Genomic DNA, 24,249 nt, shown 5'->3' with positions numbered 1-24,249 from the left:
AGGAGGTGAAGGGTGGGTAATAAATCATTTCTTCAGGACTGCTCTGGCGTCCCTTTGTCTGGGTTCATGGAAAAGTAGCCAGGAGGTTGTTCTACCTTAGAGCCAAGGAGCTGAAACATCATTTAGGTCAAGATAGTATCTTTAACTTAACAGAAACCCATAACTTGCGATCCTTAGTGAGGGCTTGGCCATTGTTCCTGGCTGCCTGAGGGGATTAATGACTAGTAAGGGAAAGGGCTCAGGTTTACAGCAAGCTGTGAAGAAACTGAATGGAGTGCTTGGGGTACCTATTAAATAGAAATCATACATTAAATCAGGACCCTCAGTTTCGCTATAAAGAATACTCTTCTATATAAGACTTTGCAACTACAATGAAATATGTGTTATACTAAGGGAAGTTTAGGATGCTGTGATAGTACACAGTAAGGATGTCTAATCTGGTCTGTAGAGCTCAAGAAAGTCTTCCTCAACGACAGCTATTTAAGCTGAGAGCGAAGCAGTTGGGATGGGAAAGCTAAGTAGAGAAAATTAGGCAAAGGAAGGCCTGGGAGAGGAAAACAGGGTAAAAAATGGAGTTGCAGAGGAGGAATAACTATGGAAGATGACTTGTTTCAAGACGTAAAAATAAGTTCATTTTGCCTGGAACAAAATGTTTGTGGGTATAAGGGTGGCAAAAAAATGAAGCAAGGAAGGTAATCTAAGATGAGGCTAGTAGGTAACAGGCCATATTTAAGAGTTTGAACTTGATCTTAAAAGTAATAGGGAATCACTGAGGATTTTAAGCAAAGAGAATGATATGATCAGGTTGTGATTTGGAGAGAACACTATTTGCTGTGTTTAGGATGGATTGAAAGGGAGGTCAAGGCTGTTAGGAAGATAGGTCTCATCAATCTACTAAATTTCTAATTTTATTCACCGGCAGAAACTGATTTGTTGATCTTCCATTGTTCAAGCTCTATACATAATATAGAAATTAATTTTTAATATATTTATGAGTTGCTTTTTAAATTTTGACTTCCTACTTTTCAACCTTAGTTTCCAACTCCTAGATTTTACTGCAGTTCACTCAAGGTTTTTTAGTTTTAGCAGATTAAAACTTCCCTTTCGGCTACAAGACTTGTGTCTTAGTCTGGTCTTCCAATCAGAAATTCAGACTGATATCAAAAAATAGAAATAGTGAAAGCAAGAAATTGCTCGTGTACATAATGAATGAAGTGAAATAAGAGTTGAAAGGGAGGTGTTGGTGCAGTGGTAGATGTGGGTGGGAGAGGGTCAGCCACACAGACCTCGGGAAGCCTGCAGCTCACATCCGTAAACGTGAGATAAACTAGCAGTCAAGAGGTCTGAGCCCTGTGTTTCAAGTATAAATCTTTCCCAAGAACCCATTGGTTTCTGGAAAAAATTAAGTGAGAGAGAGTACACTTATTTGTCCAATTCAGCGTTTTAGTGACCTAGCCTGTGGGTGAGCATTTTGCCCACCAGTGCTATTTTAACATTGTCATCATCATAATTTGTCTACATAAGTCTTCTAATTTCAAAGATCCTTGTCTGATTTTCTCAGAACCTCTTTCTACAAACTGTCTTTTGACAAGGCTCCCTCTGAAGGAGTTATGTATTTATGACCCTTTCAGAAGAGGGCGATCCTTGTGTTAAAAAACAAAAGTCAACTGAGTAAACTGGAGGACCTAATTGGCCTTATTCAACAGTTCAGGAGTTGGGGACCATCCCATCTAGCGAAGAGAAAGGAGCTCCAAGGAGCTGTACGAAATGGAGGGCTTTTATAGGCAGAAGGGGTCTGGGAAGAAAGGAAGTTCTAGCAAAGAGCGGAGTATTTAAGGCAGAGTCACCACCCTTTGGGTACATGTAGGGGGTCTATCAAGCAGATCACATCACTAGTGTTGACAAGGTAGTTCCAGGTTGACTGCCTAAAGGTCACATTCCTGGGACAGGCTAAAACCACTGATGTCTTTTTTTTTTATTTTTCGGGGAAGGGAAGGAGAGAGGGAGAGAAATATCAATGTGTGGTTGCCTCTCATGTGTCCCCCACTGGGAACTGTCCTGCAACCCAGGCATGTGCCCTGACTGGGAATCGAACCGCGATCCTTTGCTTCGCAGGCCCACGCTCAATCCACTGAGCTACACCAGCCAGGGCCACTGATGTCTTCATTTGCCGACCTGGGGCTTAGCACAAGTGACTCCATTTTGAACCTGTTATTTCTTTTTTAAAAGAAACATAGGCTCATTAACACTCATGAAACACAGGCTCATTCATGATTCAGCTATAGCAGTGTTAACGTGTGTATTAGTATTAATGGTGTTTGTAACTAACAACCCCCTACTGAACTGAGATGATCAAGGGACTGAACTTGTAAAGCAATGAGGAAGAGTAGAAGGAATGCTCAGTTCAGAATTAGAGCATTATTTCCATCTGGTTCTAGCTGTGTAACCTTGAGCAGGTTAATTAAAACTCTGCCACAGCTTCCCCTGGGACATAAGATAAGTTATTTCTTCTTCATAGGGTTTTTTTTTTTTTTTGAGAGAGAGAGAGAGAGAGACAGAAACAGAGAGAGANATCAAGGGACTGAACTTGTAAAGCAATGAGGAAGAGTAGAAGGAATGCTCAGTTCAGAATTAGAGCATTATTTCCATCTGGTTCTAGCTGTGTAACCTTGAGCAGGTTAATTAAAACTCTGCCACAGCTTCCCCTGGGACATAAGATAAGTTATTTCTTCTTCATAGGGTTTTTTTTTTTTTGAGAGAGAGAGAGAGACAGAAACAGAGAGAGAGAAGGGGAGGGGAGTGGAAAGAGAAGCAAAGTTTCTATCACAGAGGATGTTCCCTGTGTCAGCCCCATTGTCTTATGGACATATAACCCACCTCACTGAACCAACAAAAAATTCCTCTGTGAGGATATAACAATTTTATCTCAAAGAGTTTTATTTGCAAGGCTTTGCAATTCACAGTTTGATTTAATGTCCATTAATCTCCCTTAGGAATCTCCTAGATCAGGATATAAATGAGCTACAAAAGAAAGTGAAGATCTTGCAGGATAAAGAGAGTACACTGGAAACAACCAATTCTCAGCAACAATACAGAATTCAGCAACTGGAGGCCCAACTGAAACAACTGGAAAATGAAAAAATAAAATCTGATGAGGTAAGAAAGTAAACGGACATGATTCTCAGCTTTCTAGTTCCCATGGGAAACAATTAGAAATAGCTAACAATTATTGATGCCTCCCATTTTACCAATTAGTTCAGCCAGGGTTCAGTCAGGAAAGAAGAATTTACTCTAGGAGTTTCCAGCAAGAAGGGATGTAATACAGGAATAACATGCTTATCCCACTGTTGGAAGGGAGAGTTAAGGGCACGTAGAAGGTCAGAAAGAACTGCTGCTGCTTTCAGTAAATGCAGAGCTCAGGAATCCCTGGAGCCAACTCCTGCAGCACCGGGGTGGGGGGGGGGGGCATTTACAGGAACTCTTCATAAAGCCCCTAGGAAGGTCTCCTCTGCTGACTGTGCATTTATCTACCTGCTGGTGTGGGAGGAGAGTGGTGCCTTGTCCTCCCGCCATGCTTTCCAAACCATGTGCAAGTGCCTATGGTTTGCAGAAGTTAACCTGGAACTCTGCTGTCAAGGGAGTCGGGGAAATACAGTTCTCAGACTCCCAACTTTGCCACACAGAGGAGAGCTGAGACCAGAAGGGTCCTATCGAACAACAGCACAGTCCACTTTGTACAAAGTTAACGTCCTCAACCTATACTTAAATAAAATAATAAACAACAAAGGCAGATTATGCTTCCACCTATATGATACACTGTAAATGAAGACACACTTAACCTCTCAAAGTTTCATCAGTACTGGTGATCATTTGGGGATAATGTTTTTTGTTTTTTTGAATTCTCACTTGAGGATATTTCTTCATTGCTTTTTAGAGAGAGAGGAAAGGAAAGAGAAAAACATTGATAGGGGAGAGAAACATTGATTGGTCACCTCTCATAGGTGCCCGGACCAGAGATCGCACACACCAGGACCAGGGATCAAACCCAAAACCTAGGTATGCACCCTGACCAGGATGCATAGTAGTCAAAGTTAGTACCACTTACTCACACAACTTTGTACCTTTAGGACCCGCTCAGGTTCTGTATCTTACATAGCACTTCCACTTGAGGATCGAGTGCTACTGCCCATGCCCGGCTCCATGGCTTGGTGAAGAGCAGAATGCCTAGTTTCAGCTCAGGTTACTTGATCACTTGATTTCTCATGGCTAGGCATTCAGTCTGCACCAGAGCCAGTCACAAGCCAGGACCTTCCTTAAAAAGTTAATAGCTATTACAGGAGGAGGGGTGGCTTCACTCCCAAATCCTAGGGTGGGACTATCACACTAAAGCTTGCCAAAAGCTCCATATAGTGTCCTTTCCACCAGCAATCCAGTGAGCCACACCGGCCAGGGCAGAGAACCAATCTTGAGCTTCCCATCTTTAGGAATCTGCTCGCTGGAGCCATTTCTAGAACCAGATACTTTATTAGTCAGGGTTAGGTCAGGAAAACAGCTTTCTCTTTATGTACTTCAAGCAGGAATACTTTTTAATGTGGGGAATTCGATGCTTGCAAAACTACTTGAAAGGCTGGTGGAGCGAAAGTTGAGGAAAAGAGCCGCTAGCTTTCAGGAAATCTGGAGGAGCAAAAATCACAGGAAGTTACGCTGGTGTCAGAACTGGAGCCGCTGTAAGCCCTTTCAACAGAAAGGGTTTGTCAGTTTGCATTCCATCAACATCATGCCTTTATTCAGCACACGATAGTCTCATTTTAAAAAATGTTTTTCAGAATCTCAAGAGCAGCCAGGAATTGTCAGAGAAGGTTTCTGGGTTGCAGCAGGAGAATGAAGCTCTATGTAAAGAATACGGGAGAGTTTTGAAGCAGTTTGATGCCTATGTGAGGTAAACAAAAGCAAGTTCTCTTTGGAAGGGAAAGTTTTGCTTCTCCCCAAGCACACCCTTCTCAGTTGCCTTCAGGCTCCCCCCGCCCCTCACTGTTTTGCCCAGCCTGGACCACCCTCCCCTCATTTCAACTCTTCATTTCGACTCACACTTCTTAGACTGGTAGTCGCCTGTCTCTTTCTTGGCACCACCTGCCTGGGCCGGGGGAAGTGTTCATTCTTTGTGTCCCTATGTCCCTTTGTACATGCCTCTCTGTACTCACTTAAGAACTTGCCATGTTGTTTTGAAATAATGTGATTTACTACCTGTCTCCCTCACCATACTGTAGGCTTTTAAGGGGTATGGGCCACCATCTCGCTCAACTTTTTATCCGTAGTGCCTGGTGTATAGTAAGTGCACAGTAAAAATTTGTCTTCCTGAACTTCCTGCTCTTTCATTTCGTTTCCTGGTCATTATTGCACCACATCCCTCCCACCCTCCTCCTCTGTGGAATGTAGCACAGTGGTTCAGCTACGGACTCTGGAGCTGTACTGCCTGGGGACAAAGCTTGGTTCTACCAGAAACTAAAAATCGTGTGACCTTGGGGGAGTTATATAAACTCTCTGTGTCTGAGGTCCCTCATCTTTAAAGTGAGCAAAATAACAGTACTTATAAAGTTGTGAGAATTAAATGAATAAATGTATGTTCTAAAGCACTTAGAACAGTGTCTAGCACACAGCTATTACCATACCCATTCACTTTTCATTTTTTTCTCCATGACCAACGTCTCTGCTCCCAGCTCTGTAACCTTCTGTTTTATTTCTTTATAGGTTGAGGTTTCTTATTCTTTTGTATTCTTACCTACTATGTTGATGGTATTAATGATTATGACTTAAAAACCATTGTTTATTGCTGTCTAGCAGAGGGTATTTTCAGGGTTATTGTATTCATTATGTTGCTCTGATCATCCTATCACTGAGAAACATGGAAATCATGGTCAAGGGAGTGTCTGTGCTGCAGTTCACACTGCTGACGAATCTCAGACTGGAACTCAGTCCTCGAATAACCCATGCAGTGCTCTTTGGACATCAGAGGGAGGCAGGAGAATGAAATGGTACATCTGGAGTATATGAAATGCCACAATGCCCGCCAAATGAACTGATACTGAGTCTGATATATTTTATATATATATATCATATAACATATATCAGTATTGTGTAATATATATATAACATAATATATATATTACATGATATATATATATATATATTACATAATACTGATATATGTTAGGTCAATATCAGTCTCCAAAGGTAAAATACATTTGGTTTTTAGGGAGTTACATTTTCTTACTCATTTCACAGATAATGAAACAGCAATGCAAATTTTTGAATAGAAAAAAAATTAACCAGAAGCCATCCCATATTCACTCCTTGTTCTCTGTCAGTGAACATAGTTTCATAGTTTTATAATTTTACTGTCATAGCCTAGATATAATTTTATATTTCTCTTTCTTTTAATATCATTTCATAAGCATTGTGCCTTGTTGCTACAGTCTTTGAATTTGCTTACTTTTATAAACTATAACATGTCATAAAGTTGATACGCCCTTACACTAACAGTGCCAGTGAAACTGGGCTTGATAGCTGACAAAGACTAGCAGAACCCCAGTTCACAGGCGTGCAGCTCATTGCAGGACAAGGACACAGCAGGGCAGCAGAATCAGAGTCAGGACATGCTTTGCAGCCCATGACTGTCTCACAGCAGGTGATCCAGAGCAGTTAGACAGGCTCCCCGAGGCCCGCCCACGGACAGGCCATGCCTGGACACAACTCCTCTCTTGGGCCAAGAGCCACAGGCACACTGAACACCTCACAGCCAACGGTCTCAAAATGGGATCTCAATTGAGATTTTTAAAAATATTCTGCTGGCCATGTGAGTGTATCTCCGCTAGGCAACCAGCCTCAAGAGCAGGGCCTTCCTGGGGTCTCAGTGAGGCAAGTGATCATTCTCATTGTTACCAACAAACAGTGCTGTCCAGCTGGTGCAAACTGTCATGAAACAACTTGGACTCGTGTTACAAAGCAACACAGTTACAATCAGTATTTTTGTTCCTTGACCAGTGGTCAGTGCCAAGCAAGAACTCTAGCAAAACCGCTCAGGGCAATTCTAGACCTGCTGGAGTCAACCCTCACGACACAGTCCTAATTTATTTTAAAGTTACTTACTGTTCTATGATTGATATTTTTATTCAAAATAACACAGAGAAAAACATTTTGGTACATATATTTTTTGTGTTAAAAATAATTTTTATAGAGTGCATTCCCAGGAGTTGAATTAGTGGTCAAAAGGCTGGTATTCTGGATCTTAACCTGAACTGACAAACATTCAGAAGCATCCTGTCAGAATTTTCTGCCATTGTTACGTTAAGAGTCAGCATTTCACCACATCCTCATTAGTACTGGGTGCTGCTATTGATGGAATTTTCCAAATAGCCTTTGCTTTAATGGAGGCATAACTTACTTATAATAAGTGCACAGATTTTAAGTGTACAGCTTGATGAGTTTCGACAAATGTATATACCGACATAACCACAACTTCAGTCACGATGCAGAACATTTCCATTATCCCTTCAAGTTCTCTCCTGCCTGCAGTGATGTGTATCTCCTGCTCCCCCAACCTCCTCCCAGGCATTCACTCTTCTGATTTCTGTCTCTTCTACAACCATGCTGTTACAAATGGTAGGAGCTCCTTCTTTCTGCAACATAGTATTCCACTGTGTAAATGTACCACAGTTTTTTGTTACACCCATTTACTGATGGGCACTTAAAATTGTTACCAGCATTTGGCCATTATAAATAGCCCTGCTATGAACATAGGAGTGCATAACTTCTTTTGAATTGGTGATTCGGTATTCTTAGAGTATATTCTCGGCAGCAGAATCACTGGATCAAAAGGCAGTTCCATTTTTAGTTTTCTAAGGAAATTTCATACTTTTTTCCACAGTGGCTGTACCAGTTCGCATTCCCACCAACAGTGCACAAGGGTTCCCTTTTCTCCACATCCTTGCCAGAACTTGTTTGTTAATTTGTTAATGATGGCCATTCTGACTGGTGCGAGGTACTATCTCATTGTAGTTTTAATTTTCATCTCTCTGATGGCTAATTATGTTGAGCATGTTTTTATATATCTATGAGCCATGTGTATGTCCTCCTTGGAGAAGTGTCTATTCAGATCCTTTGCCCATTTTTTAATTGGATTGTTTGTCTTTCTCATGTTAGGTCATATGAGTTCTTTATATATTTTGGAGATCAAACCCTCGTCCAATGTATCATTGACAAATATGTTCTCCCATACAGTCAGTTCCCTTTTCATTGTGATGACAGTTTCTTTGTGCAAAAGATTTTTAGTTTGATGAAGTCCTATTTGTTTAATTTTTCTTTTTTTTTCTTGTGCTAGCAGATATGTTGGCAAAAATATTGCTACATGGGATATCTGAAATTTTCAAATATTGTGTGTTCCTGCTTATGTGTTCCTCCAGGACTTTTATGATGTTGTGACTCATGTTTAAGTCTTTTATCTATTTTGAGTTTATTCTAGTGTATGGTGTAAGTTGGGGGTCTAGCTTCATTTTTTTGCATGTAGCTGTCCAGGTATCCCAACACCATTTGTTGAAGAGGCTATTTTTACTCCATTTTATGCTTCTTCCCCCTTTGTCAAATATTAATTGACTATAGAGACTTCAGTTTATTTCTGGGTTCTCTATCCTGTTTCATTGATCTATATGTCTGTTCTTACGCCAGTACCAGATTGTTTTGATTACAGTGGCCTTATAGTGTAGTTTGATATTAAGTATTGTGATCCCTCCTACTTTGTTCTTTTTTCTCAAGATTGCTGAGGCTGTTTGGGGTGGTCGTTGTTGTTGTTGTTTTGGTTCCATATGAATTTTTGAAATATTTGTTCTAGATCTCTGAAATATGCCATCAGTATTTTAATAGGAATCGCATTGAATCTATACATTGCTGTGGGTAGTGTGGACATTTTAATGATGTTGATTCATCCAATCCATGAACATGGTATATGCTTCCATGTATTTGTACCTCCATTAATTTTTTCAAGTACAGGTCTTTTACCTCCTTGGTTAAAAATTTATTCCTAGGTACTTTGTTTTTCATGTTGCTATAGTAATTGGGATTATTTTCCTGATTTCTGTTTCTGGTATTTCATTGTTGATGTAAAAGAATGCTTTTGATTTCTGAATATTGACTTTGTATCCTGCTATTTTGCCAAATTCATTTATTAGGTTGAATAGTTTTTTGGTGGAGACTATAAGGTTTTCAATGTACACTAATATGTTGTCCACAAATAATGACAGTTTTACTTCCTCCTTTCCAATTTGGATGTCTTTTACTTCTTTTTTTCTGTCTGATTACTATGACTAGAACTTCCAGTATTCTGTTGAACAAGAGTGGTGAAAGTGTACACTTTTGTCTTGTTCCTGATCTTAAGGAGAAAACTTTTGGTTTTTGTCCATTGATTATAATGTTGGTTTCAGGTTTCTCACATATGGCTTTTATTATGTTGAGGTATGCTTCCTTTATTCTCACTTTCCTGAGTATTTTTATAATAAATTGATGCTGGATTTTATCCAGTGCTTTTTCAGCATCTATTGATATGATCATGTGATTTTTATCCTTCATTTTGTTTATGTGGTATTACATTTACTGATTTGTAAATATTGTACCATCCTTGCACCCCTCACTTAAATCCCACTTGACCACTGCATATGATCTTTTTCATGTGTTTCTGAATGTGGATTGCCAGTATTTCGTTGAGGATTTTAGCATCTATGTTAATCAGAGATATTGGCCTGTAGTTTTCTTTCTTTGTTGTGTCTTTACCTGTTTTTGGAATTAGGATGATGCTGGCCTTATAAAAAGAGTTTAGGAGTCTTTTCTCTTCTTGGATTTTTTTTAATCGTTTGAGAAAGATAGGAGTTAGTTCTTCCTTAAATGTTTGGTTAAATCACCTGTGAAGCCATCTGGCCCAGGGCTTCACAAAAATCACTGAATTTGTGTGCCAGGAGTTTTTTATTACTGCTTCAGTTTCACTAGTTGTTATCAGTCTATTCAGACTCTCTCCTTCTTCATTCAGTTTCGTAACATTGTATGTTTCTAGGAATTTGTCCATTTTGCCCAGGTTGTCCAATTTCTTGGCATATAGTTGTTCATAGTAATTTCTTATAATCCTTTGTATTTCTTTGGTATTGATTGTAACTTCTCCTTTTTCATTTCTGATTTTATTTATATGTGTCCTTTCATTTTTTTCTTGATGAGTCTGGTTAAATGTCAATTTTGTTTCTTTTTAAAATGCCCAGCCCCTGGATTTATTGATCCTTTGAATTGTTCTTTTAGTCTCTATGTCATTTAATTTGGACCTGACTTTGATTATTTCCTTCCTTCTACTCACTCTGAGCTTTGTTTGTTGTTGTTCCTTTAGTTATTGTAGATGTAGGGTTAGGTTATTTATTTGAGATTTTTTAGTCTTCTCTAGGTAGTCCTGTATTGCTATTAACTTTCCTCTCAGGACTGTCTTCATCGTGTACCATAGGTTTTGGGTTGTTGTATGTTCATTTTCATTAGTTTCCAGATAGTTTTTATTTCTTCTTTGGTCTTATTGTTGACCCATTCATTACTTAATAGCATGTGATTTAGTCTCCATGTATTTGAATGTTTTTGAGTTCTTTCCTTGAGGTTGCTTTCCAAGTTAAATCCATTATGATCTAAGCACATGCTTCACATTTCAATTTCCTTGAATTTATTGAGGCTTGTTTTCTGTTCTACAGTGTGGTCTGTCTTTGAAAATGTTCCGTGTTCATTTGAAAAGAATGTATATTTTGCTTCTTTGGGGTGGATGGTTCTGTATATATCACTTAAGTTCATTTGATCTAGAGGGTTGTTCAGCATCACAAGATCTTTGTTGATTCTTTGTTTGGAAGATCTCTCCATTGCTGACAGTGGGGTGTTAGAATCCCCTACAATGACTATGTTATCAATATCTTTCTTGAAGTCCTCCAAGATTTTCTTTATATACTTAGGTGCTCCTATATTGGTTGCATGTGTGTTTACAAGGGTTATATCCTCCTGTTGGACTCTTCCCTTGAGTATTATGTAGTGACCTTCTTTGTCCTTTTCTATGGCTTTTGTTTTGAAATCTATTTCGTCTGATATAAGCAGTGCTACCCCAACTTTCTTTTTGTGTCTGTTTTCTTGGAATATTTTTTCCATCCTTTCACTTTCAACCTTTTTGTTCTGAGGTGGGTCTTTTGTAGACAGCATATATGTGGGTAGCGGTTTTTTTAAAAAATCAATTCAGCTAACCTATGTCTTTCTGTTGGGGCATTTAATCCATTTACACTGATAGGGCCCTGGCTGGTGTAGCTCAGTGGATTGAGCGTGGGCCTGCGAACCACACTCACACACTGATAGGTACTTATTCACTGACATTTTTTCTGTACCTGTGTTTCTCCTGATCTGGATGCTCTAGGGCTTCCCTTTATTCTGTTTATGCAAACTTTCGTATTATACTTGGGGTTAGATTATTGATGGCTCATTTGTTGGTGGGTTCTTCCCTCCAGCGGCTGACTGGGAGTCACAACTCCTGCCACACCTTGTGCACTGCTGCACAGGTGGTGGTCAACAAAGCAATACTGCCCAGAAAACCAAACCCATGGCAGCAGAATACTCCCCTGCCGCATCAGCAATATTGACAGCACATGAGTAAAGATTTATAAAAATGGCGAGAGACTAAGAATATTGTAAGGTAGGAAAAAGGGAATATGAGATGACTAAAGGAGAGGAAAATAATTTGCAGTGGGAAGAGGGAGGATAAATAATAAGAGTAAGGAATAGAAACAAGGCAAAGAAAATAAAATTTAAAACATAAGTAAAACAGGAAAGGCAATGGCAAAATGAGTAAAACATAAGTAAATGGCAAAACATAAGTAAAACAGGAAAGGCAATGGAGTAAGAAAAAGGAAAAGTATACTATGAGGTTTGAAATAAAATTTAAGAGCTAGTGAACCAAAGGAAACAAAATTGCAGAAAAAACACAACAGTGTCAGTCACAATGACAGCTGAGTAAAGATTGATAAAGGTTGAAGAGAGTAAGAATGTTATACAAAAGAGAAAAGAGACTATGAGATGTCTACAGCAAAGGAAAATGATTTTGAGAGGATAGGGGAGAAGAAATAATAAGAATAAGGAGTAGAATCCAGGCTAAGAAAGGGAAGAAAATAAAATTCCAAACTCAAATTGGCAAAGGCAGGAGGAAGGCAAAATGGAGTAAGACAGGGGGAGAATAACCTATGAGATTAAAAATGTTTTAAATAGTGAGCAAATAGGAATACAGTTGAAGGGGAAGAGAAATAACCATGATATTCATGCCAAGCAAGCCACAATTTATAAAGGTGGCACCATCTGGAAAGAAAATGAGACTATTATAAGAAGGGGAAAAAGAATGTGAGCTTACTGGAGGAAGGAAGAATGCTTTTGAGAGGATAGAGGGAGGAGCAATGATAAGAGTAGGAAATAGGAGCAAGGCATAGCGTGGGCGGAAATAAAATTCACAACAAAAACAAGAAAGAGAAGTTAGAGAACAAAATGGGGTAAGACAAGGGAAGGATACAACATGAGATTTGAAATACCAGTAAAATAAAAGCTAATATAAAATCTCAATTAAAAAATAAAAAGTAAAGGGCAATCGTGAATTAGTTGGAATACAATGGAAGCAAGAGAGGAGATATGAAGAAGCTACGCAAAAGGAAGAAAAACACACAAATTCTAGAGAACAACAAGGTCGAAGTCCTCTCAGCGGTTTGGGATTTGCCTTCTGTCTTCTCTTTCTGGGTTCACCTCTGGATTTTTATCAGCTCAAGGTCCCTGGTGCGTCATCCAACTTCTGGCAACACTGCCTGTCTCACCTTCACTTGCCTCTAGGGGGGGCTTCTGTTGCAATTGGGAGGGTGGCACCCCTGCATCTCTCCAGGGAGAGACACTGTTCAGTACTGACTTCCTGGGAAAAGAAGACTGAACAGTGGGTGTGTTCTCTTTGCCCCTGCACCGCCCATCTTGGTCTGTCCCAGCTGATTTCCAGTAATGTGTAGTTTCTGGTGAACTAGCTGTCTGTTTCGAGGGAGGGGCCAATTTGCATAAGAGAGTTAGCTCTTTCCTGCTTGGTGCTGATGGCAGCTCTATGTGTGAGCCAAGGCTGGGCGGGACCCTGATTTCCCCTAGCTGCACGATTTCTAATCTCCCAGCTTTGCTGGCCTCAGTAAAATAGGGCCCTAGGAACCAGTGTATTTGTCTCCCTGAGAGAAGTTCAAAATGGGTCCTTTAGGCATTTCTCTTTCTGTCTTTCTCTTGCAGATATGCACCCTGCAGGGGGTTGTTAAGCCTGTCCAGCCTGTTTTTCAGAGCTTCCCTGTTGGTGGTGCTTTCATCCTATGGAAGATGGAGGCTGGGTCTCCACCAGGGAAGGGGGATCTGTCCAGCTGTAAATAATCTCAGGTGCTCAACTCCTGCCCATCCAGTTCCCAGCCCACTGCCCTGGCAGCAGACAGAGTCCTGGACTCTCCACTCTGTGCAGCTTCTGTGCAGTGTCCACCCTGCCAGCTGTTTGGGGCTGGGGCTGAGAAATCCCCTTGCTGTGCACCTTTCTGATCTCTCTGCCCAGCTGACTCCGTGGGAACAAACTGCACTCTCAGTCCTTTCCCCTTGCTGGCAGGGCAGCTGCGCGCAGGGTCCCTGTCCAGCACGCCTTAGCTCCCCTTTTAGAAAGTCTCTCTGAGCACTCCCACGGCAGCACCAAGTCACTTTCCGGCTTCCGTACACACTGCTTCTCCAAAAAGCCAGAAGTCTCTCCCAGTCATGGCTGGCTGCAGCCTGCCTCCTCTACCTAGTCCACGTGCAGATAGAATCTCAATCTCTCTCTCTCTCTCTCTCTCTCTCTCTCTCTCTCTCTCTCTCTCTCTCTCTCTCTCGTGCTCTGCAGCCTGGGCCTGGGGGTTCCCTGCCCTGAGAGGGGAGGGAGCCACAAAGCTGCGGTCTCTGACCAGGCTCTCTGTGGCTGCAGGTGCCACACACCAGATATTTCTCCTTCCACTTATAAAATCTCCTTACCGCCTGTTGGGAAGTGTCTTCTGTACTCCTTGGCTTCCAAACTTTCTATCAGCTAAGATTCTGTTGAATGTTCAATTTATTTTTTGAAGATTAGCCAAGTATCTGAGTTGGGGGCAAGAGCAGATGGACTCAGCTTCTGCCTACTTGGCTGCCATCTTCTTCAAAATCTCCTTTTTAAGGCTAAGTAATGTTCTATTGTATGTATACACTGCATGTTGTTTATTTATTCATTAGTGGATGGAAATGTGAGTTGTTTCCACCTTTAGGCTATTGTGAATAGTGTTGCTATGAACATTTGTATACAGGTTTTTTTAAAAATATATTATTTATTTATTTATCTTTAGAGGGGAAGGGAAGGAGAGAGGGAGAGAAATATCAATGTATGGTTGCCTCTGGTGTGACCTCTGCTGGAAACTGGTCTGCAACCCAGGCATGTGCCCTGACTGGGAATTGAACCGTGATCGTGTGGTTTGTAGGCCTGTGCTCAATCCACTGAGCTATACCAGCCAGGGCCGTATACAGGTTTTTGCGTGGATATGTGTTTTCATTTCTCTTGGAATTCCTCCAGGAGTGAATTGCTAGGTCCTACGAGTCTGTGTTTAACCATCTGAGAAGCTGCCAGGCTTTTTCCAAAGACACTGTGCCACTTGGACCTTCCTACCAGTAGTGTATGAGAGTTCCAGTCTCACCACATCCTTGTCAGCACTCCTTATTATCTTTCTTTTTGTTTTAGCCATCCTAGTGGGTGTGAAGTTATATCTCATCTATAGTTCCCATTTGCATTTTGTTAGTAGCTCATAAAGTTGAACATCTTTTCATGTGCTTATTGGCAGTACGTCAGTTTACGTCAGAATCAGAGTAGAGACCTACGTAGAATTGACATTTATAAGACTAGACCCAAGGCACAGACTGAGAACAGACCCAGTTATCTGGGAAATAGACGAGATTGAAGTGGGTTATATTAGTATGCAAGGGTGTAGCCAAGAAACAGAAAACTTAACATTAATGACTGAATCAGCAGAGCAAGGATCAGAAGTCAAGGAGTTTCCCAAATTAAACTTGGTTGCTAAAGCTATGCTACACTCATCTGCTCAAAACCAGGAGAAGCCAGAGACTCGAGTCCGTGGCAATGACTAAAAGCTGGTGTTCTGTAGGGGGTTATCCCCATCTGGTGCCAGGCCCTGACAAAGCAAGAAGAGGACACCCAAGAAAGGTGCATGTGGAGGAAGCAAAATAAATTTTCACTGTCCAAGGGTGCCTGTATTTAAATTTATTTTTGCAGAATCTATAATAAAAAATGTCATCATCGTGAAACCAAGCTTCACAGAGTCAAGAGTCATTTCACTCATGAAGTAGAGCTACGCGAGAAGAGAATTAACCTACTTGAAAATGAAATTGGACTACTGCGGCAAAAATTAGAGAAGGTGAGACACAAACAGGGGAGAGCTCACTGATGATGCCGATGGTCAGTCATTCAGAGAGAGCCCACTCATTTTTACAATTTACTTGTGGTCTCTTCATTGTTCATGTCTCGTCTTTGCGCCTTTTTTCAACGTGCATAATTGTTTAAGCCCCGCCATAAAGGATTTAAGACCCACAGGGACGTTAACCCAAACTCTGGCTATACTCTGCTCTGCCAGCTTAGAATTAGTGTCTTGCCTTCACGGGAAAATGTCTTTTCTTAAACACCCTTCAGCAAAGACTTCCACGACACCATCAGTAACTCATTCCTACTTTTTATAAGCCCTCATTTTGCCTCAAACGTCTGTCAGTTTTAAATGGCAGCGAATGTAGGTGATCCCTGTTCCTTTATTGATTCTTAACTAGTGCCTTCAGGCTTATTGCTAAACATCCATCATTTCTTTATGTTTGCCTTATGCCATTGTGACTTACTGGTACGGGTCTACACGTGGGTACAATACAATACAGAATGGTGTTGAGATTATTAAACATAAATTCAAAACGGAGAGCAACAGACTCAGCCAGTAATGTGTCTCCTTCTTGAAATCCCTAGAGGATCTCAGAATTTTGAAAACTCTGTCCTCACTCCTAAAGTACTCTTTTGTGTCCCCAACACGTTTTTATACTGCCACCTCTCTGTGCCAAGGATACCAAAATAATTCTTGCCATTCCAGTTGTTGCACGGGCTATTATGGGACTCCAGGTTAAGAATCCCTCTATTACACACAATTTAGTGAACTCTAGCTAAATCCAGCATGACTGCCGTCCTTATAAAAAGACAAGGCACAGACGTGCCCAGGGGAGGAAGGCCACGTGACAAGGGAGGCGAGATTGGAGTGCTGAAGCTACAAGCCAGGGGACCCCAAGGATTGCCAGCAAGCGCCAGCTAGAAAGGGGGCATAGAAAAAATTCTCCCTCAGAACCCCGCGAAGAAACTAATTCTGCCAACAATTATTTTAAATTTTTATTGATTGATTTTTTTAGATTAATGGAGAAATGTTGATTTGTTGTTATGCTTATTTATGCATACATTGGTCCATGCCTGTATGTGCCCTGACTGAGGATTGAACCATAACCTTGGTGTATTGTGGCAATTTTCTAACCAACTGAGCTAACCAGCATTTTGATTTTAGATTTCTAGTCTCCAGACTGTGAGACAAATAAATTACTGTTGTTGTTTTTTGTTGTTGTTGTTGTTGTTGTTTTTAAATATTGTATTTCTTTTTAGACAGAGGAGAAGGGAGGGAGAAAGACAGGGAAAGAAACACCAATGTGTGGTTGCCCCTCAAGCTCCTCCCACTGGGGACCTGGCCTGCAACTCAGGCGTGTGCCCTGACTGGGAATTGAACTGGAGACCCTTTCATTCTCAGGCTGGCACCCAGCCCACTGACCCACACCAGCCAGGGCAAATTACCGTTGTTTTAATAGTACCTGTGTATCATTTTCCTCACCCATGAAATAGGGGAAATAAATCCCCACTTCACCATGCTTTTGTGAAGATTAAAATATGAAATGCCTAAAGTGGTTCCTGGCACATCAACTTCTGCAGCCTTCTTTTTGGAATAAAATCTCTCAGAAGCATGCGAACCAGTGGATGCATAGTTCACAAGAGAAATTGCTACTGGAATTGGGAATAGCTTGGAGAAGACCCACAGTGGTGCAAACCCGGTGGTTCAGACCTCACTTATGTTAGAGCCCATGGACCAGAGTCCTGAGCCTGGGAAAGCTGGGCTCACTAAGCATCATGTCTCCAGAAGATAAAGCCAGGTTTTGGGGGTTTGGGGGGGCTTCATTCTTCAGCTTTCTCTACGTACAGTGAGCCAGTTGAGTTCCCTGACTGTTGTTACCATCCCAACCAGATTTCCCCAAATAATTATCCCTATTTTGGGGTTCAAAGAAATACAGTATTTCCGAAGGCCAAGGTGTCAGTAGTCTGCCCATTCAATTCCTTTCTAATCCAGTTATAACTACATAGAGGGTTCCTTGTGGGGTGGCCCCTTCTACTCTCAATGCTGACCATAAATATATTTGAACAATACCAGGGGGGACTCTTGTTAGACACTGAAGGGTCCTGGATGAAAGATTTCAAAACCTGGAATGGTTTCTTTCAGAACATGACGTAATCTCCTTCCTGGTAACTCTTTGATGGACGGTCTTTTTCTTTCTTCTTTTCTTCCTTTTTTTTGAGATATAATTGACATATAAAATTATATTCATCTTTGTTGTACAACATAATGATTCTCTATTTTGTATATATTACAAAATGGTCCCCACAATAAGTCTAGTTAACACCTATCACCGTACACGGTTGTAAGTTGTTTTCCTGTGATAAGAACTTTTAAAATTTTGCTCTCTTAGCAACTTTGAAATACAAAATATAGTATTATTATCTATAGTCTTTACGAGGTGCATTACATCCCCACAACTTACCTACTTTGTAATTGGAACTTTGTACCTTTGACTCCCGGCACCCATTGTGCCCACCCTCTGTCCCTCATCTCTGCAACCAGCGTTTGTTCTCTGTATCTGAGTCTTTTTCTTTTGTGATTTGAGATTCTACATATATGGGCAGTCTTTTCTGAATAGCAGTGTATTGTTTCAAAGACAGAGAACTGCCCGCCTTAACCCTGTGATTCACCCCTCTGTGGGGGGGTCATTCCTCTGCCCCTCCCCCATGCCCTCCCCCCACTGGCGGGTGAGGAGCGCACAGGAAATGGTGAAAGCACCTGCCTGCCGCTGTTGACGGGTCACTGGTTAAATGAGATGGAGAATTCAACAATTCTGAGCTTCTAACTCAATAACAGTGCTATTTACTAATATCTACTGACTCGCTATAAGAATATCAGTGGGTTATTTTCCCACAAAATACACTCCTTTATTAGTTTAGCTCTAACTTTACTGGCTGTTGCATTCAGGGGAAACTGTTGGTAGAAAATGAAACACAGCATCCAGCTAGAAACTGTGTTAGCATCGTCATTGCAAGAATCCTGTACTGTTGGTGCCAAGCTGACATGCTTGGCTTGCCGAGGCAACTGAGATCCCGACACCCGGGCCAAGGCAGGGGGCTGAATTCCTGTTCTCCTCTCCCTGCCTTAAAAAGAACTGTAACTATGAAGCATTTGGAAATGTACTGCATGGAATTTTTCTTTCAATGTAGAGCTTCAGAGAATTCCGTTGTATTTGTCAGTGATTTGATACTTACAGAGTATGAATACAGGTGAGGTCATTCGGACCTTGTTAGAAGTTGAGTGCACAGACATTTTTAAATGTTAACCCAAAAGAATGAGTAATTATCCAAATGAAGTATATGACATAAGTAACCAAAATATAGGGAAGAACAATCTAACTGACAATGTCAGCAAACAGGTGAAAACAACCTGGACGACCGGGGAGAAAAAAATAAATAAGGAAAATTTGCTATTGGATTTATAAACAGGCTGATGTTCTTAAATTGATCATTTCTCCTGCCGTAGTGACTAGGGGGCTTTTGCTTTCATCCCTAGGAGAAGGCATTCCAGGACCAGATCGTTGCCCAAAACGATAACCTGTTCCTGGAAAACAGAAAACTTCTGGAGCAGCTTGTGGAGCAGGAAAAGCTGATCCATGACAACAAGTGCACGATCTCTTCGGTCCAGCACAGGTAGGTGCGGTCCTGCCAGAGTGGCCCGTGAACTGCGAATGAGATGTCTCTCCCTCAGCAAAGAGATGGTTCCAGAGACTGTCCTTGGAGCTGGGGGCCTATCTCATAGCTGTGGCTCTGCTACCCACTGTTTTCAGCAGTGCATGCAAACAGCAGAAGCTGTGAAGTTGGAGAGGAAAACATCATGGAGAGGGTGGGCTGGCCATTCGGGCCAGCTCTTTCACGGTGGCGTTGCCTCCTTGAGGACCCGGCTGGGCTCACTCTGGCCTATCACTGTGTATGCGGACACTCATTTTTATCATTTTGTACCTATGGAATCAAGGTAGACCAAAAGAGAATCAGGTTTGTACTAGGGACTTAAATTCACAAACCCCACAGGATCCCAATGCATTCCTCTGTAAGGAAAATATTCCCAGCAGATAAGAATTCACACATCAGCCAGCCCAACAAGCATTCTCTCCCCTATAGGAAACTTTAATTATAATCAACAGTTTTCTCAGAGCACAGACTTAGAGCAAAGAGAATGGGTTGATTTTAACAAACAGTATCACCGATAGTACCTGTGGTAATTAATACTTTTCTGAGCACTTACTATACGTTTGGCACTGTTCTAAGTTCTCTCTACGTGTAGTCATTTAACTTTCACACCACTTCCAGGCAGAAGACACTATGGCAGCCCCTTATCTTACGGGTGAGAAGCTGAGGCCCAGATCGGTTAGGGAACTCGCCCAGCCTGCCAGTGTCTCGGCAGCCCCCGGACCTCAGCAGCCCCATCCTAGACCCCATGGCACTGCAGTCTGGGGAGAGAGCTGCCAAGCAGACTGGAACTTTCCACTGATTTGGGTGCATGGTCCTCTGGGCAGGCCTGGAGCATCTCCGATTGTCCTTTGTTATCTGTATCTCGCCTTTACTACATTCTGTATAAGTCATTGCCCTTATTAAACTACGTCACTGCTTCTGGCAGTTGCAGCATGATTGACTCCGTTACCCTTGCCTCAATGAATAAGGTTCCTGCCTTGGCCTCCTAAAGACACACCCTGGCCACCAGAATTTGACTTACATTTTCCCTAGAGTAAGTTTCTCCTAGAGTAAGTTTCTTCTTCATTTTGCAGATGAGGAAACAGGCTCAGACTTAGTCATTTGCCAAGGTTACACAGCTAGTTAGTGGCAGGACCAGATGTCAAACACAAACTTGTGATCGAAACTACTGCACTGTGACGTGTCCCACATACACTGGAGCCCTGGAGAGTGGGCCGCTGTAGCAGTCAGGCGCTAGGGGTTTAGAAATCGGGAAGTTCTGGGCGGGCATCCCAGCTCCCCAACTTTCTGCTTTGATCTTCTTACACAAGTTACTTCCCTCTCTCTGAGCTTCAGCTTCCTCGCCTGTAAAATAGGCTTCATAACAATTTCTATTTTATGGGGCTGCTGTGAGGAGTAAATGAGCCACTGCATGAAAAGTTTGAAGTACTTTCTGTGTGGCGAGGTTACGTGTCGAAGTAGATGGTAAGTGCTCGGCCAGTGGTTGCTGCCGCTGCTGATGTATGGGATGTATGGGATGTATGGGATCTGGCACAGGCTGTGTAGCCACTGTATTTGAACGGATGCAGTGTCTCTTTTTCCAGCTCCACCCCTAAATGGAATCATATCCTTCCTTAAGCAACTCGAGGGTCTAGAACTATTCCTTCCTCCACTTGTGCATAGTATGTCTCTGTTCTCGGGAGGTACTGAATGACTGTACAGCCAGAAGCTTATTAATTTTTACCTGGTCTGCCAAAGTCAGTTCTAAAATGTGGACAGTAGGCTAAGACTCAGAGCTAGTGGGAAGTGGGACATAGTTTTGAGTTTTTTAGTAATAATGTAGAATTTTTTCATCATTCCTCTGATTTATCCCATTCTTAGAGTGCTTTCTCTGGATAAAGAAAATAAGCAATTACAGGAAAGCAGTCTCCGGCTCACAGAGCAGGTTGGCCTCTTGGAGCGCATTGTAAGAAGCATCCAGATTTGCAGAGGAGAGGTAAGACATGTGCTTCCTGTTAGGTGTTTAATACGAAATTTAGATTGTTAAGATTGCTCCATTCTCTCTTACCTTCATCTTTGTCATGTAGCTGTGGCCTGAACTTGGCCCCGTGGTGGACTGTGGCAAAGAGGCTCAGCGGCTGCACCCTGGGCAGCAGACTCTGCTCTTGGCCCACTGTGCTCTTCATTGGGTCATCTTTTATGAAACATTTTTCTTCTGTGTGGTCCCAGGGCAATTTGTGTGTGCCTCGTAACTTCTTCCTTAACACTCGGTATGATCACTGCCTTTTGACTTCTCTAGCTCATCAGCTCAGTGGTGAGATCCCAGGGGGCAGGATCGTACCTCATGTGTCGTTGTACCTATGCACAGGTGATCCATAAATATTTGAGAATGAATGAATGTTACATGTTTTCACACATAAGCCTCATTCTCAACAACCTGTTTGCCATGTATTTTTCTAGCCCAATTTGAGAGATGAGCACATTTGAAGTTCAGAGGGGTAAGGTGAGGCTAGTCTGGCCTGGCAGAGTCAAGCCTAAGGAGAACATCCGAGTCAAAAGAAAAAGCAATTATGTTACAAAAATCCAAGCAGACAAGTAGTGTAGGTTCAGACGAGGTCAAGAGTCTGGTTTGTCAGTGAGTCAGCAAGAGGAACTTCAGTGAGTGGAGTTGCATTTTAAATCCAGGATAGGGGCTGCTTGCTTTCCTCCCGGCTTGTATCACATGCTAGATGCTTCTTCCCAGAATACTTATAGTTTTTTCCCTAGTCATGAAAACTTTAAGCCCTGGCTGGTGTGGCTCAGTGGATTGAGGGCCTGTCTGTGAACTGAAAGGTCGCCGGTTCGATGCTCGTTCAGGGCATGTGCCTGGGTTGTGGGCCAGGTCCCCAATTGGGTGCATGTGAGAGGCAACCAATAAATGTTTCTCTCGCATATTTATGTTTCTCTCCTTCTTCTTCTACCTTCTTTCCCCTCTCTGTACAAATAAATAAATAAAATCTTTAAAAAAACTTTAAGATCTACTCTCTTAACAACTTTCAAGTACACAAATATACAGTATTGTTCATGATAGTCGCCATGTTGTACATTACCTCCCAGAATTTATCTTATAGGTGGAAGTGTACATCTTTTAACCATCCTGGCCTGATTCCCCCACAGTCCACCTCTAGATCTTACCTCTGTCTGTAGCAGTTTTTGTAGATTCCACATATAAGTGGGATCATGTGGTATTTGTCTTTCTCTATCTGACCTAATCCACTTAGCATATTGTCCTTAAGGTTTATCCATGTCATCACAGATGGCAGGATTTCCTTCTTCTTTTAGGGCTGACTAATGGTCTATATTATGTGTGTTTAGCAGTTCCTTTATCCATTCCTCCATAGTGGATGCTCGGGTTGCTCCCACGTCCTGGCTATTGTAAACAATGCTGCAGTGAACACGGGGTGGAGATACGTCTTCAGGGTAGTGCTTTGGTTTCCCTTAGATAAACACCCAGAAGGTGAATTGCTAGATCACATGGTAGTTCTATTTTTAATTCATGAGGAACTTCTACACTGTTTTCCACAGGAGCTGCACCAATTTATATTCCCACCAGTAGTGCCTGAGGGTTCCCTTTTCTCCACATCCTCACCAGCATTTATTACCTCGCTCTCTCAATCTCTCTCTCTCTATCTTTCTCTCTCTCTTTTATTATGATAGTCCTTCTAACATTGCATTTTTCATCAAATATATAAAGCCCCCTTCTAGGATCACAATGCCAATGGTTTATCATTAAATTTTTCTAAGTCGTGCTTTTTTTTTCCTTCTAGGAAACAATACTTAGTGGCATCTCTGAATATGAAGTACTGAATAAAATCCTGCCCCTACCAAACCCCAGGTCAGTAAGTCGAGACAATCATCTGAACAGCTGAGAGTCATGACTGCCCAGCCAGTCATCAGTGGCTGACTTGGGAAAGCATAGCATCCAGGGGTCATTTTCTCTATCTATAGTATTAAAACCTTCCAGTGCCTTCTCCCCTCACCACTGCTTCACACCCACACCTGATAGAATCCTGACTCACAGTAGAAGATACCCCACAAACGTAACTTTAAGGTCATTTTATTTGGCTGTTTTTTTGTGTGACAGTTGTTAAAACTGAAATCCTATCGAGCCTTATCCCTGTAACCCCAAAATGGTGCCAAGAGGCCCCATCCACGCGAAGTCCTCACACACGCCCTTTTTTAGTCTTTCTGGAACAGGTTTGGTAGAGTCCGTTGGAAGTCCGTAAGAGACTGGACACACGTCAGAAGCAGTGGCACACCCCCGGCCCCTCGAGTCTCTACTGCTCACAGAACCCCGAAGCTGGATGCATACGTGGCTTCTCTGAAAGAGACACGTCACGTCTAAAACCAGACCGGTCAAAGCTGCTACCTCCAAGCTCGTGACAGTGAGGGTGGAACATGATGACACAGAGCCGGGTCATGATAGACTCCCCACAGGTCATCAACCAGGAGTCTTGAAAATTGCTGATCAATTCATTAAACCAGATCCCAAAATTGACGTCTCAAGTTTGTTTGATATCCTCAAGTGACTTGTATTGAGCAACATAGTGACTTAAGTTGGGGGGTTTAATTGGGTTTATGTTCAGCAGGACACACACAAGGCTAATTCCGCATCCATTCCTATTTTCATGGGTATTTTTTTAAGTTAAAACAATGTAATCACATTAAAGCAAATATTTTAAAAAGAAAAAAAACTGTCCTACAAACCCACATTCTTAACACTACTGTTTTCCTTTTAGAGTTATTCCCTTCTGGTTCTTACTCAAAGTCACATATTTTAATTGGTTATTATATTGTATTTTCATAGTCTGGTTTTTAATTTAATATACCACAAAACACACTCCCATATTTAAACTCTCCATAATTAGTCTTTCAATGGCCATGTGATAGTGTATCATGTTGATGTTCTACACATTCTCTTGTTATTTAACAACTAACTATTTATAGATTATGCTGCAGTGAAAGTCTTTGTGAAGTTAACTCTTTTCTCCTCT

The 24,249-nt window shown here is 41.7% G+C and overlaps 1 protein-coding gene across 5 annotated transcripts in view; it reads left to right on the top strand.

Moving 5' to 3' along the window:
* Nucleotides 1-23,761, top strand: part of CCDC30 (coiled-coil domain containing 30) — a 103,806-nt gene extending 80,045 nt beyond the window's left edge. For 4 of the 5 annotated variants that reach the window (XM_037032526.1, XM_037032528.1, XM_037032530.1 and 1 more), the window contains 8 exons: nt 2,994-3,156; nt 4,827-4,939; nt 13,345-13,485; nt 15,380-15,521; nt 19,062-19,198; nt 21,098-21,212; nt 23,023-23,090; nt 23,439-23,761. In XM_037032526.1, coding sequence (XP_036888421.1) covers nt 2,994-3,156; nt 4,827-4,939; nt 13,345-13,485; nt 15,380-15,521; nt 19,062-19,198; nt 21,098-21,212; nt 23,023-23,090; nt 23,439-23,481 — 922 coding nt within the window. In that variant the 3' untranslated portion in view covers nt 23,482-23,761. The remainder of the gene's footprint in view (nt 1-2,993; nt 3,157-4,826; nt 4,940-13,344; nt 13,486-15,379; nt 15,522-19,061; nt 19,199-21,097; nt 21,213-23,022; nt 23,091-23,438) is intronic. The other variant, XM_037032527.1, reaches the window with a different exon arrangement.
* Nucleotides 23,762-24,249: the final 488 nt, after the last annotated feature.

This window comes from Sturnira hondurensis, unplaced genomic scaffold, assembly GCF_014824575.4.
Source record: "Sturnira hondurensis isolate 20B ecotype Veracruz unplaced genomic scaffold, ASM1482457v3 Scaffold0021490, whole genome shotgun sequence".
Classification (NCBI taxonomy): domain Eukaryota; kingdom Metazoa; phylum Chordata; class Mammalia; order Chiroptera; family Phyllostomidae; genus Sturnira; species Sturnira hondurensis.
The sequence above is the reverse complement of the archived record's forward strand: the minus strand, read 5'-3'. Positions and strand labels throughout refer to the sequence as shown.